This window comes from Camelus dromedarius, chromosome 17 (genome assembly GCF_036321535.1).
Source record: "Camelus dromedarius isolate mCamDro1 chromosome 17, mCamDro1.pat, whole genome shotgun sequence".
Classification (NCBI taxonomy): Eukaryota; Metazoa; Chordata; class Mammalia; order Artiodactyla; family Camelidae; genus Camelus; species Camelus dromedarius.
In genome coordinates, this window is record NC_087452.1 from 30,044,764 (window position 1) to 30,063,682 (window position 18,919).

At 40.9% G+C, this 18,919-nt stretch overlaps 1 protein-coding gene across 1 annotated transcript in view; it reads right to left on the bottom strand.

Moving 5' to 3' along the window:
- The window catches only part of CACNA2D3 (calcium voltage-gated channel auxiliary subunit alpha2delta 3), a 776,511-nt gene that overhangs the window by 422,565 nt on the left and 335,027 nt on the right, over positions 1–18,919 (bottom strand). Inside the window, exon 6 of the mRNA XM_064496418.1 lies at positions 880–1,011. Within this exon, the coding sequence (XP_064352488.1) occupies positions 880–1,011 (132 nt within the window). The remainder of the gene's footprint in view (positions 1–879; positions 1,012–18,919) is intronic.

Here is an 18,919-nt window from a genome sequence, read left to right on the forward strand (position 1 = left end):
CTGAAGGCGGAGGCTGGCAGTCTCTGCGCCTCAAAGTGGGAAGACATCAGGTGCCTAGCCTTACTTAATGAAAACATAAAAGACTCCACTTAATTGCTTCAAGATTATGCAGGGCATTTTTTTCTTCTTTTAGGTTGAGCTTGTTAATTTCTACAGCTGTGATGCTGGCACAATTGCAGCCTTGAGTCCTCTTTTCACAACTTGTAAGGAAAATTAAAACTTCCTTTTTTAATTAAAATTCAAACCAAGCCAGAATTAAAATCCTATTGCAAAGCAGAGGCCTGGGAAGGCCCTAAAAAGAACACCTGTTCCAAAGTCATGATAGACAAACTCTGACAAATACACCCGTTTGAGGGTGTTCTTGGTGGCCCTGAACATCAGTAGTACTTTGGCCATTTCAATGTCTTCCTCCAGGGGTAGTCAGCTCGGAGTAGGGAACTGTAAGTTCAAATTTTCCATTTCTTACATCTTTCAGTCAGAATTTAACTCAGCCAATTATGGCTCGCTCCTTTCCCTGGTAATAATAACAACAACAATAATAACAGTAATAGTAATAAAAGCAATCTCTTGTCCAGAAAGATTGAATATAGTACGTTTCACATTCCAATTCCTCACTTTTGGTGGCAGATCTAAGAATTACTCTATTGAGAAAGATGCTGAAAACACAGGCAGGTCCAAATGCCTTATGCATGTGTGCATGCGTGGGCAGACACCACATTGCCATTTCTGTCCTATATCTTGACAAAAGATTTAATAGATTTGAACTTAATCTTTCATTTTCTCCTAAGGGACAGAAAAAAATTTCTAACCCTGAACCCTAAAGGAAAATACCACAGGATCAGTAACTTGAATCATAATTCTCAATATAGGGATACTCACCTGGATACTGCCTAAAAAAGCCCTTTGCACTTCCAAAGTACTGCCATATGAGACTCGGGTCACGATCAAAGTTATCTACAAAAACTTTGTTTAGGGATTCAGACCAGTAGACTCCGTTGACAATCGCTGGGTCTGAAAACAAAGAGAAAGAGAGAAGAAGAATGTTAGAAACCAAAGTGAAACAGAACCCCAGTTAGCATCCCACACAGTTAGCAGATATCAGAATGGAGCCCATCCTGCAGGAAGCTGTGAAGAAATCTGTAGCTCCCGAAATGTTTAGCTCCTGGGAATTCCATACATTAGGGCTTCTCCATCCTACCTGATCCCTCCAAGCCACCCAGGAGCCTCTACTGATGGCTTCTTCCTTGAAAGGAACTTTCAATCTGGCAGAGCACATAGTTCTTGAGAAAGCAAAGAGAGACCTTTTTAGCATTCTTTTCCACTTTTTGCCTCCTAAGTCAGAACTCAGCATTATAAACAGGAAAAATATGTTTTCTGTCATGGCAATCACCTCAGCCAAAACAGCTCCTTCCAATTCTCTCCACCTCTGAGTTTAAAAGTTTGCTTTTAAAAAAGTAATTTTTTTAGTAAAGTAAAAAAATAAGTAAATAGATTTACTTATTTTTTAAATAAAAAAAGTAAATAAGTAAAAAATACGTAACTAAATCTCTCTACTTCTTTTTTTCAGCATATTGTGAGCTCCATAAGGGCAGGAGCCATCTCCTGCTGTACCCCTTTGACCAGCACATGGCAGAAACTCCAAAAATGTATGGATGGACAAAGAGATGGATGGAAGAATGGATAGATGGATGGATAGATGGATTAATGAATACAACAAAGGTTGTTCTCCAATTCCAGACAACTATCTACTCTTCTGCCCTGTGAAGCCATGAGCAAATCTCTTTTCCTCACCCTTGGCAGCCCAAAGAAAACCTCTCGCCTTTTGTCCACAGATGAGAGTTAAGGGCAAAGACAAAGACAGAAAATAAACAAGTATTAATTGTGTACTGGTCAAAGGAAGGTAGATCACTGGGGATGCTCTGTAACTGTCCACTTTATTTTTTAACCTCGGAAGATTTGGGTTCAAAATGACACAACATTAAACAAAATTTTGTTCTAAGAAAGGAGATAATTGTCCAGTCCCAGCATGATGAGGGAAAGAATGATGACAGGATGAGCATGTTCATAATTAGGACGAGGAGGAGGAGAAACCTTTGCTAATTCTTTCCTGCAAGGCAGACACTGTGTTCATCTTCGCTCCTATCACCCCCACCACAGCCCTCCAAAGCAGATCCATGTTGTCCTCCATGCTACACAAGCGGAAATGGAACACTTTCCTAAAATACCCAACTAGCAAATGGCAAAGCCTCTGATTTGTGGTTTTCTTATTTGTAAAATGGGGATAATAATGCCCACCTGTTTGGGCTCTTTGGCAGGTCAAACACATTGACAGGAAGAGATTAATGGCCACAGGCATTCACAAAGCCATTAATGGACTTAATCCATTCCCCTGGAGTCCAGCACCCACACCAGAATTCCCAATCAGACTTTGAGTCACAGCAATCCCACTGTGGTGTCCTCATTCCAAAGATTCCTCCATATTATACAGACAGGGGATGGGAACAGATTCCATTAGTCCAGTCTTCTAGTCCCACAGTACGCCAACGAGCAGAGCAACTCTAAAAATGTTTACATATATTAGATACACTGCAAGGAAACTCACTTTGGCACTGGTGCTTACCACTCCTCCTTCCTAGCTGCCTGTTCTTTGCCAGCTGGTTGCACCCAAGGTGCAGAGGTACGAGACAGAGCCCACAAAAGGGCACCTGACCCAGTGGGCAGACATGGTTCCTTGTCATGCTGTCTTACCCCCAGCCTGTCTTATTCTTTCAGACCACTCACCCAGATTCAACAGGCTATTGGAATTCTAACTCTCATCTCAAGGGTAAATGCTTCAACTCTTGTAAACTATAAAAAACCATATCATAGGCTGGGAGAATGAAAATGATCAATTCACTTTTTCTCTCCAAGCAATTTTGAGTAAGAGTTTATCCTCACAATCCTGGAAAATGGAATCCTTTATTGTTCCAGTCCAAGCTTGACAATAATTACTGTGATTCACTGCTTGCTATGAAAGCCACTTAAATTAGTCCACAAAGGTGCAAATACAAAAATGACTGAAAAAAATCCATGGTTCCTGCCTCCTCCATCAATGACCTCAATTTTAAAAACCTCCCACAATAAGAAGCAAAAATTCCATTTCACTAGCTCTGTCTCGACATGTTAAGAAGTCCAGCAGTTTCCAGTTAGATAATTCTTTTTTCTTGAGCATGGTTTCTTCGTGGGGTAATAAAAGGCTGCCCATGTCTCCAGGTAGCCCTAGAAACCTAAGATTGCTCCCTCCTTCCAGGAACCATGAGCATTTTTGGAAATGCAAAAAAGAATTATAGTGCCTGAGGATAATTTCATCCACTTCATTTGTACACCACATCTTGCTCTGAAATTATGCCTTTTCAAGAAAAGGGGGCTTCAGTTTTCCCAGGGTATGGTGAACAAGCAAAGTAGAATCAGTAAAAAAAATATGGTCAAGTTAAAATGGGAGCTGTGTTACACACACCTATTTGATCAAGTATTTGAAATAATACTTCCTCTGGCTTGTGAAATCATCACAGTGTATTGCTTTCACAACCCTGCTTAGCAAGTAATTTTAATAGAAGGGAAAGTCTTGAATTGCTGTCTATTGTTGTAGTCAAGTAATAAAAGAGATGGGGAAAAAAAAACTCAGGAAAATGGTGACATTGTTAAGTGGGGCCTTTATCTAAATATTTAGGTCAAAAAAAAAGACTTAAGTTAAAAAATTTTTTTCCCAACAGCATTTCTTTACACAGAGCAAAAATGAAGTAGCTCAAAGGGTCAGTGCTGCCCATTGTACCCCGAGTACCCAAGTCCCCAGCTCCTTACACTGTCTACTGAGGAGGAAGGAAACATTACACTGGGGCATGGACTAGCTAAGGCCTGATGCTCCCTCTATGGCTGTTAAACTGATTTGCTTACTTACGGCCACTTTTGAAAGTGACACCATCCTCCTAAGTAGAAGGCTTATCATTTTCTTTGTTTGTGTTTTCTTTCAAAATTTGTTTAAAAGCCCCCTGTGCTTCAATCAAGGTTCTTCAAGAGTCTTAGATTAATCTGAATTTTCACTTTCACCTCTAACCCTATTCTATGGGGCTTAATGGATTGTATCAGCTTCCTGTGGCTGCTGTAAGAAATTACTACAAACTGGGGGGCAGGGATGCTTAAAAGAAAAGAAATGTATTCCAGAGGACAGAAGTCCAAAATCAAGGTGTTAGCAAGATTGGATCCTTCTGGAGGCTCTGAAGGAGAATCTATTCCAGTCCTCTCTCTTAGCTTCTGGTGGTTGCCAGCAACCCTTGATGTTTCTTGCCTTATAATAAACACATCACTCCAATTTCTGCCTCCATCTTCACTTGGCCTCTGTGTGTCCCTGTGTCAAATCTCCCTCTCTCTTTTTCTTTAAGGAAATCAGTGACTGGATTTGGGGTCCACTATAAACTCAAGATGACCTAATCTCAAAATCTTTATCTTAATTATATCTACAAAGACCCTATTTCCAAATAAGGTCAAATTTGCAGGATTTACTGGAGGTTAGGAATTGGACATACCCTTTGGAAGCCACTATTCAATCCACTACATATACTCATACTCTCTTAATTATCTCCTACACAATATACCCATATTCCATGGTTTGTAATGTACTGTTTTTAAAGTCTGAGTTTAACAGGTGCATGTCTTTTCCTAATGAAGGATATTTAAAGGCCTTCTCCCATTTCTTCTTTCGGGAACAATTTAGATTCTCACGTCTGCATTACAATTTTATGAGCTTACAATTCTTCCTAAACTCTTTCAATGGGTCCTACCTGTAATGCACCAAACTGGATTAAAATCATTTCCTAATGTCCAGTGTCCATGCCTAGCCTTCTCTGCACAATAAAGTGAACTCTACATAACATGGTCTTTTTACCCAATGTTCCCATCCATTCTGCATCAACTTATGATTCATATTGGTCAACATCAAGTCCAGGAATAATAGTTCCGCCTCCTGTTTCTTCTACCTTGTGAGAAATTAAATTACCTTCGATGCCCATCAAAAATTTATCAGATGTTCAGCTTGCAGTAAAACAGACTACTAGCAGATGTTCAGAGAGTAAGAGTCCCAGACCACCTTTCTGATCAATTTGCAATTTGTATCTTAAAAGCACTCACACATCCCTGCTCTGTCTTTATAATGTATCATATAATTCATCAAAAAATCACGTTTGTAGTTTCCTTTTTTATTTCCACCCAAATCATTGCTTTCACCTGTGCTTAAGAGGAGGCTGCCTGATGTTACAGATGGGCAATGCTCTTTCTGCACACTCCCCCTTATACATACTCATGCACATTTCCTTTTAGTTCTATTTCCCTGAATAAGTAGCCATCGCATTTCAGTCATAAGTTCCACCCTCTTGCGTCCAACCTGAGACAATCAGTCTCAAGCAAATTAATGTATACAGAGCACTTAGCTCAGCAACTGGCAAATACAAAATGCTCCATAAATACTGGCCATTATTTACTCCATGTTTTAGCAAATAAACAAATAGAGTTCCAAGAAGACTCCTAACTTGCATCCCTGCTCTTTGCAGTGTACCTCTGGGAAGCACCTTGACAGTGCAGTCACTGAGTCGGAATCCCAGGTTTGAGAACTCACTCAGCACTTGTTAGCTAATGGCCTTGGACTTGTCCACTTAACTTCCCTAAGTCCCAGTGTCTCCATCTGTAGAAGGCAAATGAAAGCAGCCCACCCTTAAAAGCTGGTGATACAAGGCACACAGGCACCCAGCAGCAGGAGGGCTCCCTAACTGTCAGCGAGTACATCACTAGTTGCAGCTCTGTATTGAGCCCCCAACCCTCCACCCAGGGCAGTCCAGCTCTCCTAGGACCATCCAGGCTCTACCTACATCTTTCTCTCTTCTTCAAATTATCAGCGCCAGGCACTCTCAATGACTCTCATTCATTTTGTTCATTCAATGAATATTTATTGAGCACCTACTATTCAGGCATTCAGCAGTGTCAGACCATAAAGCTGACATTTCAGTCTGAGCAGAGGAAACAATGGAAAAGAAATGAGAATTCCAAACAAAAGTGGGTGTGATGAAGAAAATTAAAAGGGATGGTAGGCCTGAGACTTACCACTATGTTGTTGGTTGGGAGGAGGGCAGTTATTCAAATTGGGTGGTCAAAGTCGATCTCTTTGAGGAGGGACCTGAATGTTAAGAAGGTGTCAGCTTAAAACCCCCTTGGCCAGCAGAAGTTATCCAGGCAAAGGGAACAAGTTCAAAAGTCAGGAGCTGGGAAGAAATGAATGTCTTGGGGAACAACAAAGCCACGAGTGTTGCTGAGGCCCTGTAAGCAAGAGGGAGAGGTACAGTATGGGGCTGAAAAGGTGGACAGGCCACGGTGAGGATTTTAGCAGATAGGCAAAGTTTCCTGCCAAGCACACATTTTCTAACAGATAATCTGTGTTCCACCAGTGCCAAAGCCCATCACACTTTTATTCATGGTTCCAAAATCAAATTTCTCTTCTGAAATCTATAGCCAGCAGAGACTACTTCCTTTTTCCAGGATACATCCTTCAAGCAATCAGGATCTTTATGGATGCCTTAGTATTTGAGTTTCCTCTCCAGACCTCAAAGTTACCTGATACTCCCTTCATCTTTTTTCTCAGTATCATTTATTCTCCAGTGAATTAGCAGCACTGTATTAATTGAAACCTGCCATTTTCTACCACAAAATATGGGTCCACTTCTAGAGAATCTGATTATACATGAATAATTATAGGCTACTATGGAATCACAAACTACTGTTACCCAAAATCACGAACGAATTCACGTTCATCTGGGCTTCTGAAGTATGGTCCTTGTGAAGAAGGTATTTATTTCCTTCCTAGAATAAGCTGGAGGATGGATCTTGGGCTTTCCTGAAGGTCTCCGAAGGTATGTGTCTCCTGGCTATAAAATTACAACTACACAAGGGCTGCTGGGGTCACTGAGTCTACACAGTTTTCTGCAGCACCACATGTTGGACCGGATTCAAGAGGATAATGGCTGGAGAGGTTTCATGTCTCCCATGTCAGCAAGCAAATGACATCTCTTTCGTTTATTCCAAATAGATAATAGATTAAATAATGAATACTTTTGATGGTAATTATCAAGCACTTACATGTATTGGAAGATAGCCCTTAATGTGTGTTGAATTATAAAATAGATTTATTAGCCAAACATTCACCCTTCCTCTAAATTTAGTGATGTGCTAAATATTAAATGTAACTTGCTTTTCACATGTCTGGAGGCATTTCCTGGCAATCCTAGGATGAGAGGGATGAAGAAGACTCATGGCCCAGTGCTGAAACACTCTGGATGGAGTCAGGAAGCAAAATGACTGGTAAACACACCTATCAGTTTGGCAAATCCTAGAGGGTGCTCTGGACTCTCAGCCTGTTGCCTCAGTATGCTAGACTTCAAGGCTAATTCCCTAGTGAGATTGAACATCAATGACTTAACTTGTTTGTTGGTGGTCTTTTGCCTTACATATATCAACTTCAAATAGTCATCCTCCCCCAATATATTTAAAATTTTGTGGAGAAACTTGCATTTCTTCCTGTCATTCTTTATTCCCCTAGGAAAAAAACCATTTCCAAATCTTTCTCATAGATATTAAAAGAAAATTATTTGATTGAAATCAAAATGATGATGATGCTAGCAGCAAAGTTTGCCATTTCTGGAAATTACAATGTGTCACATACTATGTAGGACAGTTAAAAACTACTCTTCCTAGCCTGATTTTACAGAGGAGGGAACTGATCCTCAAAGCACTGAAACCCATTGCCCCAGTACATCACCTGTCCAAGGTAGAGGTCAGAAAAATACTGGCTGTGTCCAAACTATTAGATGGAAGAAACTGGAATAGAAGCCTTGAACTCTATTTATTGCCTACCTGACAGTAAGTAGGGGTGGAGGAAAAAGGTGGCATGGGAGGTAAAGTCTACACACCAGGTAACATGTGGCTCAGAGCAGGCTGTCTGCCCCCAGCTATCAATAAATGAATGAAGTGGGTGGCTTCTAAAGGAAGGGGCTGGGATCAGGCTTTCTTGGGGCTCTGACATAGCCTCTTCACACCTAATGCTCAGGGCATGTGTGTGGGTTAAAGGGGACATGGTGGATAAAGATAAAGAGTACCATTCAGAGCCCATCTGAAAGGGTCCCGCAAGACCTCCCCCTCAGGGTCTCTGCTGCAGAGCCACCAGTGAGGCTCTTTGACTACCATCGGTGTTTGGATTTGGGGGCTGCTTGCAGAGGGGACATTCCTAAGGCATAAAACCTCAGATAAGGCACTCTAGAGTGACGATAAGCAAATCTCACGGGGCCTCTGATTGTAAAATGGCATTTGATAAATTGCAGTTAAGCTGGTATCACTAATTTAAAACACCTCATCTGATATGTGATCTTGTCCCACTAACTGAGTCTCCCCTGAGGTCTCTAACAAACAGTTGGAGAACCAGAGCTTACTTTCTCCCTGAGGTTTTGCTCTGGTTGGAAAGGGAATAAAACTCACCGTGGACAGGTGCAGAGAAGGAGTGAGCCCAGTCACCCTTTTCCCACCAAGTACTAGAACAACGCCAGCTTTGGAAGACCCTTTGTAAGATGTGGGTAAAGGGTGGAATGGGACTCAGAGCTACTCAGTCCTGGGCCTTGGTCCCAAATACACCCCCCATCAAAGTGAAGCCAAATAAGTTTACCCATTCAGTCAATAAGTACTTAAAAATACACCGGGTATTTGAAGGCTTGTGCTATGTTCCATGACAGGGGGGCACATAAAGAAACAATTCTGGAGAAAATTGATATTATGAGAAGTCACACACAATAAAAGACAACTCCCAGTCAGAGAATAGAATATACATCTGTCATCATTTGGTAAGAACCCATTCCTGATATTTACTCAGAAAGTCTCCTCTCATTCCAACCTTTCAGAAGAAAGAAATTTAAACATTCTTCTCTTCCATCTTCTGGCTCCCAGTAAAATATGATTTTGTGAGCCTGCCATCTGTGCTGATGCTATCAGTTTTTTATTTATATTTAATATAAACACAGCCCCAAGGCTAGCAGGTACCCTGACAGGGTCTGAAATAAAATTGCCAGGGAACTGTACAAATGCATGTAGCAATTAAGGAGCTGTCAGGGACATTGCTGGTGTGAAGACATAGAGCTGTGAGCTGGACAAAGGAAGGCACTGAGTCGGAGGCTAAAGGAGCAGAGGGCTGCAGAGAAAACAGGGTAGCAGGCTCACGTACCACGATGCAGTGGGCCCAAAAACCACAGGCAGGGAGATAAGCGGACTGTGGACACCCAAAAAAGGGAAATGGAGCCAAGTATAACTTCACTGTTTGTTTTCAGTACCCAAAGGCAAAGAGCAGACTACTGACACTGCTCTGAAATTTATATGGAGAAACAATATGTAGCCTTGAGTTTTGCTTTCAAGAGAGGCTTCAGTCGGGGGACATGAGGGCAGGGTCGTGGAAAAGAATATGTATTCTGCACTGCTTTTAAGAGCTGTCACAGTAGTTGGTATCAGCCTGAAAAACTGGCTTGCAGGTGAGAAAGATAAGGTGGATATGGAGGAAACGTGAGTTTTAAGTGAGGAAGAGGGAGACATGAGCTAGCTGGAAGGCGAGGTACAACTGAAGGGAAATTTGAGCTGAGCCTTGAGGAGGGCCACAAAACGCCTCTGTGCCATATTCAGTACAAGTCCTGCTCACACCTACACTGTCATCGATTTAACAGGCAATTTGGTAGTGATGGGGATGGGGGTGGTCATGGCGATGGAGGTGCAGACATACTCTCCTCGTACCAAGATCTTGTCATCCTTTGAGATGCTAGAAGCCTTGGTCTTTGTAACGGGGTGAGGTGGGGTGAGGAAATGAGGGCATCTAATGAATGGCCTGGGTTTGGGGATCAGAGTGACCAGGTCTAGTAATAGGGTCTTTTGTGACAATTTACTTTTAAATTCCCAGGAGAGGAGTACCTTTTTCCAAATGGAATGCTGCTGCCAGAGATCTGAATTACAAATAGCCAATGAGGTAACAGAATAAAGAAAACTTAATATCCTCTTTCTTGAACCATGGATGGAAAGTGGCTTATGCCCAGCTCTCACCTGCCTCCCAACACACACACATACACATACACCACCCCCAACAAGCCATCCTAGGCAAGTGCTTTCAGGTAGAACACAAAGAAATTTTTAAAGACTTCAGCCATTGCATATTTCATTATGTTAGAGAAATTTTAAGCAAAACATTGAACCCATGGATACACAGATTATTGCTCAGAATGAGGCTATGTTTATTTAGGTAACAATAGTGAGTCAGTGTACAGAGAGCATTAAGTAATCAGACAGGCATTGGCCAGAAACAGATGAAGTCATGAGTAAGGCCCATCAGTGGCTGGGCCTGGGGAAATGAGCTCCAGTGGCTCAAAGCTACAATGCTCATCACCTCCTCCCAGTTTCCTGCCTAAGTAACTCACACCACAACCTTAAACAACATCTGGATCAGTGTGTGGAATGGCAGGTGACATGCAAACACATTCTTTGTATAAAGAAAACTATAGTGTTTCTTTAATAAAATATACGTGATACATCCTCTATGTCTTCTGGCTCTAAAGCCGACAGACTCCTGAAGGCATTCAGCCTCAAGAATATGAAAATGTAGTCATGGTCACATAACCAAGGGCATTTCTAGCTTGACACCCCTAGAAGCATGTAAACAGGAGTCAGAAGTAGGCCTAACAAAAAGCAAAAAGATGCTGTAAGAAGCAGACAACATTCTCTACAAATAAGCTATAAGGAAGATCCGCCCCCTCACAGAGCTCCACAGAGGAAGCTAATTTCATGCCAAGGTGGTTTTGATGGATATGGCACCAGGGGACTGGGTTCACATGGCTAGAACATTATAGGAATTTGCTTTTGATGCTCAATTTCATGGAAAGACTCTCAGGTTGTAAGCACTCCCCGCCCTCAACTGTACCACTGGAAGTTCAAACTGCTCCCAAAAAGCATGAAATATACTAGGAATAATATCAGCTTCCAATAATGTTGGCCAAGAAATATTAACAAGGATTTTCCAGCCTTCTTTCCACCAGACCTCATTCACCCCACAAATGATTTTAACAACTATTTTTTGGCTTGTTAAGCAATAGAAGTTGGACCCAATTAATTGAGACCAAATGATTGAATTTATGGATCTTCAGTAGCTGATGCACACTAACTCCTGAGTGGCAGGGATGGGTGCTTGATGGTCCCCTCCTCTTGGGACACTGAGTTCATGAAAAATCAAATGGGGTAGGTTTAATTCTATTCTGTGATTTGTATCTAGGATGACCATATAGTTTATTATCCGAACTTTTGAGAGGGGGGTCTTTTTATTAATACAGAGAGATAACTAGTGTAAGTAGGTCTATCCTTGGCAGAACAGAATAGACAGGCATTCCATTTACAACTCACCGCATTCCACAAGGAATAGAACTGAATGACTCTGTGTGTGTGTGTGAGAGAGAGAGAGAGAGAGAGAGAGAGAGAGAGATATCTGGTGTGATCATGATGTACAGTTGTTTGGTTAACCAAAAAGAATTAGACCAAGAAATCATTTTTATAATAATACATCAAATACCTTATTTTAACATTTAGCCAATCATTGTACATGAGGCCATGGCCTTTTGAGTACTGGAGGCAGTTAGCTATTTGTGGATGTTCAGCATGCTCTAGACATCAGCCAGTGTTTTACTGATGGGAGAGGAAATGGAGAACATTAATTAATCCACTAAATTGCTTAACTGGAGGCTACTTAAGACTCTTTCTACTGTAATTATGTCAATACATCCTCTACTTCGTCAAGTTGGGAATCTTTCCAATTCAAGGAACCAAACAGACAAATTAAAATATCTTTAAAAAACTGGCCTATAGAACTAAAAAGATTAGGGATAGAAATAGCTTAAAGAGTAGGCTGATCCAGAAATTGCTAATGGTTTCACCAAGGCTCTGGTTTCTGTCTTTCTATTCTGCATCCAACTGAGCTGGCTCCATCTTCAGACACTTTCTCTCATACATCCTGGCCTTTCACCTTACAGCCCTTGCTCCACCAATTCCACCTTTTCCCCTTATGGGGTCACAAAAATGCTCTAGCACTTACAGTCATCAGCCTTTTTCCCACCCTACTCATAGATAGAATGTGAGATCTTCAAATGCCTCCTTACTTTTTTTGACTTTGACCACTACATCCATCCCTGAACTAATCAACAGAGGAAGGAGATTAAGCATGCTGATTGATCAATTTAAACCTGCTGAGTCTTGGGTCTGATTTCAAGCTCAGCAGCCATGAAGGATAGGTTTCTGAAAGAAATTCAGGGTCGCACTGGCAGGAAGAGGAAAGAAAGGCTGTCAAACCAGACATATCTCCTCCAAGTTTCTGATATGGTCACAAACACCCAAAGAGTCATGTCAGAGGCCACAAAACCCATGTGACTCAGGATTTCACCAAGCACTACTTCAGGTAAAGAATTTCAATCTGGCAGGATCATTTCCCATTTCCATACCACACCAGTATACAAGAAGTTTGTTGAGTGTTCTAAAAGTGTGTGACAGATAGAAGAAATTTTATCAGGAAAGTTTAATGCAAAAGATAGACCTCATGGGGTGCAAAGAAAAAAAAATCAAAGAAGAGAAAAAGAAGTGCTTCGTGAGAAATAATGCTGCAAGTTCAGAAGATCACATGCTACAACAATGAAAAAGAAAACAAAAAATGTTACTGCTACTAAAATAAAAACAATCAGGCTTTACATATTTAACAGGCACTTTACCAAGAAAGGAAGAAGCTAGCTGCTACAAAAACGATGTATGACAAGGACAGGCCTTCAAAACTGAAGTTGATCTCCGAAACTTTCAAGGACAGAGCTACTTACAGATTTTAGCTGAAATTGTTTTAATAAGAGTATGCTTTAAGTCAAGCCTTGACAAATATTTTCTTAAAAATTTCAGTAGTCTAAACTTAATTTTTTTCTTATTTGTGGAAATACTTATCCAGAAAGATCTTCTAGCAGTAAAAATGCTAAAACTTTTATACAGTGATGGTGGTTTATTTAATCAGTTTGATTAAGTAGTGTCAAATATATTTTAAACTGCCAAAAGTACAGAGTAAATCAAAACTCCAGTAACATTTTGGAGTCTTAACATATTTGGTGACTAATTTTATTATAGCAGTTAACTAGAAATAAGACAAGCCATCTATGCAGCTACTATTGAATTCAGCTTTCTTATTTAATCTGCCATGATTTCACCCTTCAGTCTGTTTGATTATTTTTAAAAAGCTTGGTACTATTTTGTATATGAATTAAAGGGCATGTAAATTCAAAGTTGCTGCTGTATCAATAGCATTTACATGATCAGAATATAACAAAGTGTTTGTAAGAACTGAAAGCTAAGTTACTCATAGAAAATCCCAACACAGGGACCATCCGTGATACCAGGTCAAAGTTCAGAAAGTCAAAATAAAGGAGGCTAGCTTGGTCACTGTGAGGTCAGGAGATGGTGGATTCAACAAGAAGAATAAGAAAAGATGTGAAGAGAGGATAATAAAGCTTGTTTCAGAACAGCAGTTCATCATCAAAGGTAGAATTATTTAAGAGAAACATATTACTTAAAAATATATTTAATTTAATTTTAAGTTAAATATTTGTTCTTTAAAACATATTGTGTATTTACCATGTATATATAGAGATCTTATCTTTTATAATTGAATTAGGAATAAGACACAGTTAATTAGCATATGGAATTAGTAAAAATTCATACCAGAGGCTCAATCCAATCCTTCTGAATAACATGGTCTAGTTAAGAAGAAAAGGAGAGAGAAAAAGGACCAGATAAAATGGGCCCTTTTGTCTTGAAAGTAGTGGAATATGGTGCACTGAGGGGTACAAAAAAATTAGTAACTTTCTGAGTCTTAACTTTTTCCAGACATTGTCTTTAAAGTAAGGGGGAAAAGGTTCAAATGTTTAAAATCTCTCCAAAACTATTAGCAAAAACAATAAGGAAATACATAACAGATGCACAAAGGCATCTTGGGATGAATATATTAAGGACCCACAACTGCAAATTCTAAAATCTCCTTAATAGTGCCAAAGAGAAACATACGAAAGACTTTTTGATAAACAAAATGCAGACAGTATTTTGAAAAAAAAAAAAAAAAACTTGAGGTCTTAAGCCAAGGATTATTCCTCAGTTGGATATTTCAGACTCTGACTAGACCACCAAAACAGGCTCTGCTGTCACACTGGCCACCTTTGAGAACAGCGACATAGCCCAAGCCTCAGCTCTACATGGTGAGAGAGTAGAATAATAAATGAATCCTGCAAGAAGGTTCCACTGGGGGCTTTTTATCTTAGACCAAACATAGGGCTCTTTTCTGGGGGGAAAGAATGGAAATCACCCTCCAAAAATAGCTCTATTCTCTCTCTTAAAAAAATAACTTCTAATTTAATTAACAAAAGTATCCTCAACATTTGAAAAAATCAAATGATCAGAAAGAAAATTAAAACCACCCTAATCCTATTGATAACCACTGTTAACATCCTGATGTATAGCCATCTACTCCCTTCTCTATACATTTTGCTCGTATGAAATGGAATTGTGCTGTATGCACTGCTTTATAAACTAACCCCTCCCCATTTTCTTGTTCCACTTACCAATTTCCCAAGGCACATACATCACCCTCAACTGGAATAGCAATATAGCATTCCATTTCAAGTGGGGAGAAGTAAAAGGAAGTCTGTTTTCATGAGTGACATTTTTAGTACCCAGATATTTGGAGGGATTTGCTTTAAAATAAATGAATATAACTTCTTCACAAGTGTAAGGAGAAAAGTGTTGGTGAACAGAGAAACAATGCCTGTATTTTCACTACAGAAATGTACCCCGTTCTTAACACATCCAAAATGATCCCCCCAACACCTTTCTCTCTCATCCTTCTCCTATAAACAAACAGTATCATTGTTTTACATTTTCATTATGAAAACTTTCAAACTTTAAAACATTTGCAAAAATTGTTAAAAACAAAACAAAACATATACCCTTCACCCAGCTTCCCCAAATGTTAACCTCTTGCTTAACCTCAGTCCAATAATCAAAACCACAACTCATATGATACTAGCACCCAATCTACAGATATTATTTAATTTTCATCCACAGTTCCAGATTCAATCCAGGACCACACATTACAACAGTCATCCTGTCTCTTTGGTCTCCTCTGAATCAGGACAGCTCTCTGGTCTTTCTCTGTTTTTCATGACCAGTATGCCTTCCACCTCCCCATGCAGTCCTGTATGAAACCGTCTAACAGAACTCAGCGGAGCCCTGGCTAGCGTGCTGTTTCCTGGGGCTGCCACAACAAACTCCACCAACTGAGTGGCTTAATACAACAGAAAACTATTCTCTCACATTTCTGGGGGACAGAAGTCTGGAAATCAAGGTGTCAGCAGGGCACCAGCTTCTTCTGGAGACTCTGAGGGAGAAACTTCCCCATGCCTCTCTTCTACCTTTTGGTGATCGCTGGCAATCCCTGGCATTCCTTGGATTTGCCTAAACATAAATCCAATCACTACCTTGGTATTTACACAGCTTTCCTCTCTGTTTGTCTCTGTGTAGCTTCCTCTCTTCTTATAAGGATACCTGTCATTGGATTTAGGATCCACCCTAAAATCCAATATGATCTCATCTCCAGGTCCTTAACTAATTACACCTGTGAAGATTCTATTTCCAAATAAGGTCACAGTTGGAGGTTCTGAGTGGAATGAATGTTTGAGGGGAACATTATTCAACCCACTACAATCTTCTTCAATTCAGTTGTTTTAAAATGTATGTTTTTGAACAATGATTAGGTTAGGAGTCTTGTTAGACAATCTTTCACCTTATCTTTTATGAAACAGCGTGAGTAGGTGAAAAAGAATATTTTAATTTCTTAAAAGAGCATCAAGCAAATTCAAAACACCCTTGGTATCTTGGGGGAGATAATGGCAAATTATATTTAGTATTGGTATACTTTGGCATTTCAATTATAGATACAACTCAGTAACCTCTTCACAGTTCACTACTGTTTGTTACTCCAGGTAAAAACGTACCAGTAATCATTCTGTTGACTAGGGGACAAATGTCAAAAACCTTTCTGTCCATGAGGGCAGGAACTTGAAGATGCTTCTGGATTGGATGTTCTTGTAAGAGGTCAATATTTCCAAGAACTGCCAAGACTTTAGCTCTGCCTCACAGGCTAAGTGAAAAGGACAATTGGGACAATCACCATGTTCAATAGCCCGGCTGTCACTTGATTAGAGATGAAGATGAGATTTACTTGGCAGGATTTGTTCTCTGCAGAAATTCCCTAGGGGAGAGACAGCAGCTTGTCCTTTCTAAGATGACAGCAAACTGAGTCGGTGGTAACTTCACCGCCACCCATAAAATTTCCAGGCTCATCACCTTTCTCTCCTTTTAAATAAAATGTAAGACAGGGGTTCAGCTCTCCCAGTCTAGCAACAGAGTCTGCTCCTCTGGAGGTTGTCACTCCTGGTCCTGAGATGCCTGGCCACAAACCAGTGGACTCTTAAGGATGCTCTCCAACACATCTCGTCTCAATGGTCTCACAGTTTAACATACTTCTTTCTTTGCAATTTACTTAATCAAGCAGAGGAAATGCCTTACGCTCACAATCTGTGAGCTGTCTGCCCCAGCCTCAAGTATACCAATTTCAAAAAGAAGCAGCTTTGGAGAGATACATATCCAAAGTACACACACGTACACTTAACCTGTGTCAGCACCAGCCTCCATGTGTGTCCATGTGGAGGTTAACTTGGATTGAGATATCTTTGGTCAGTAAAGGCAAAGAAGAGGAAGCAAAGAGATGCCAGTCTTCAGATGGAAACGGTGCAAACCACACAAATGCACAAGAAGCAAAAACAAACAAAACCATCTCACACGCACTCACATCTCTCTTTCTCTCTCTCTCTCAAAATACAACAGGATATAAGCAATACTGATGGTCCTGGAAAGGGCACCATAAACTTCACTAGGCTTTGTTTGAAAAGGAATTAACTGAGGAAAAGAGAAAAATGGGTTCAATTTCAAAAACACATCTCCCTAGAAATAATGACACTGCCCATGAATGTGCTCTTTCCATTTGCATACTAAGCACTTTTCATGCTTTGGCTCACTTAATCCTCTATAACATAGGTTCTCTGTTCACATTTACAAATGAGGAGACTGGGGCAACAGAAACCTTAAGTAATATCCTCAAAGTGACACCTTTAAAAGATAGTGGAACATGAACACAGTCAACAAATAGCACTCAGGATGTGATGGGAATTATTCTAAGCATCTATGTATAATAACACATTTGATTCTCAAAACAACTCTAGGTTGGGTACTAGTGTAATTCCCATTCCAGAGATGGGGAAACTGAGTTTAAGCTGCTGAGTAATATGCTCAAAGTCACACAGTTAGTAGCAGAGCCATTAGGTCCGTCTTCTTGACAATATTTTATCACTAGAAACCAACTCAAAAAGTGAAATAAATACATTATTAGGGTCACATTTCCAAAAATTCAAAACTTAAAAAGTCATACATGTAGAATTTGGCCCTTTCAGGTCCCGTAGCACATATAAGGTGCCAGTATTAAGAGAGGTGGACCTGGGATCTTGCACACACGTGGGTGCTGCTTGAACAGAACCAGACAGAGGGCCCTGAGAATTCTGTGCATCTTTGTATGATGGCCAAGGGGAATGGAAACAAAGCATGCAGGATGACAGTAAGTTCCAGAACACTGGCTAAGTGTGTTAAGATAAAGTCAGTCTTCCCTAGAAGGAAAACTGATGAACGCCCAGAAACTTGGCATCCTCTCTTCTGCTCGCCTGAATCCTCAAATCCCCTTTGTGTTGTTACAGGGGAATTACGAGCTGAAAAGGTCAGAGAAAGGGGCTGCACAACAGCCAGCATGCTCTCTTTCTTTCCTAACCATGAGAGGATGTCCTAATGCAGATTCCTCTACTTATGACCAAGGACTCCTTGAAGGGAAGGGAAGAAGGACTGAGAGAAAAAAAGAAAAGGAAAAAAATCTGCTGAGTGTCCTGGGAATGTGTACATAGCACAGTGGCATCTGATTCATCCATGGATGAAGTGAGATTAGTGTTCACATCGTCTAACTTGCCAACATTGCTCCAGGTCAAGCATCCTGGGGTGCTGAGGGGCAACTCACAGTGTAGACAAGGCATCGCTGGCAGATCCTTAATCTGAAAGGCCTAGGGATGTAATGTGACTTGCCCAAAGCCAACTCTCAGCAGATCTGGGACTAGAGCCCAGGTTGCCTACTGGGTGCCACTCCCCAGTGGACACAGGCTGGACCAGGCACTCATGGGTGTGGAATGACAGTGAATGAGGAATGCAAGGCCACGGTCCTGGCTTTGGGCCACGGAAAGGGAATGCTTGCCCTCCCCTCTGACTTCTGCACAGGAATAAGAGAGTAGGAGCATCACCTGCTGCTGTCTCTCACTAACAGGACTGCCACAGCACTTACTGATCCAGGCCAGACACAGGAGTGGAGGCGCCTCTCTCCCAAAGACTCCAATGTCCAGCTCAGGTGTGTCGCCACTGCAATCAGCAGCCAACATTCTTTCCAATGCTCTCATATGGCCTGTTCAGGTGCTGCCTGACCATGGGGTTCAGGGACCTCCAGTCAAACAGCCCAAGTTTCCTTGAGCAGGTATGAACCCCCTGAATCCCTACAGAACAGGCCATATCAGGTCTTCTTCCTACAGTGACCAGGAGCATTAGGGAGACCTCGGGGAAAGGGCTGGGCACACGGCCTGGCCTAGACTGGGCCCTTGAAACAAAATTG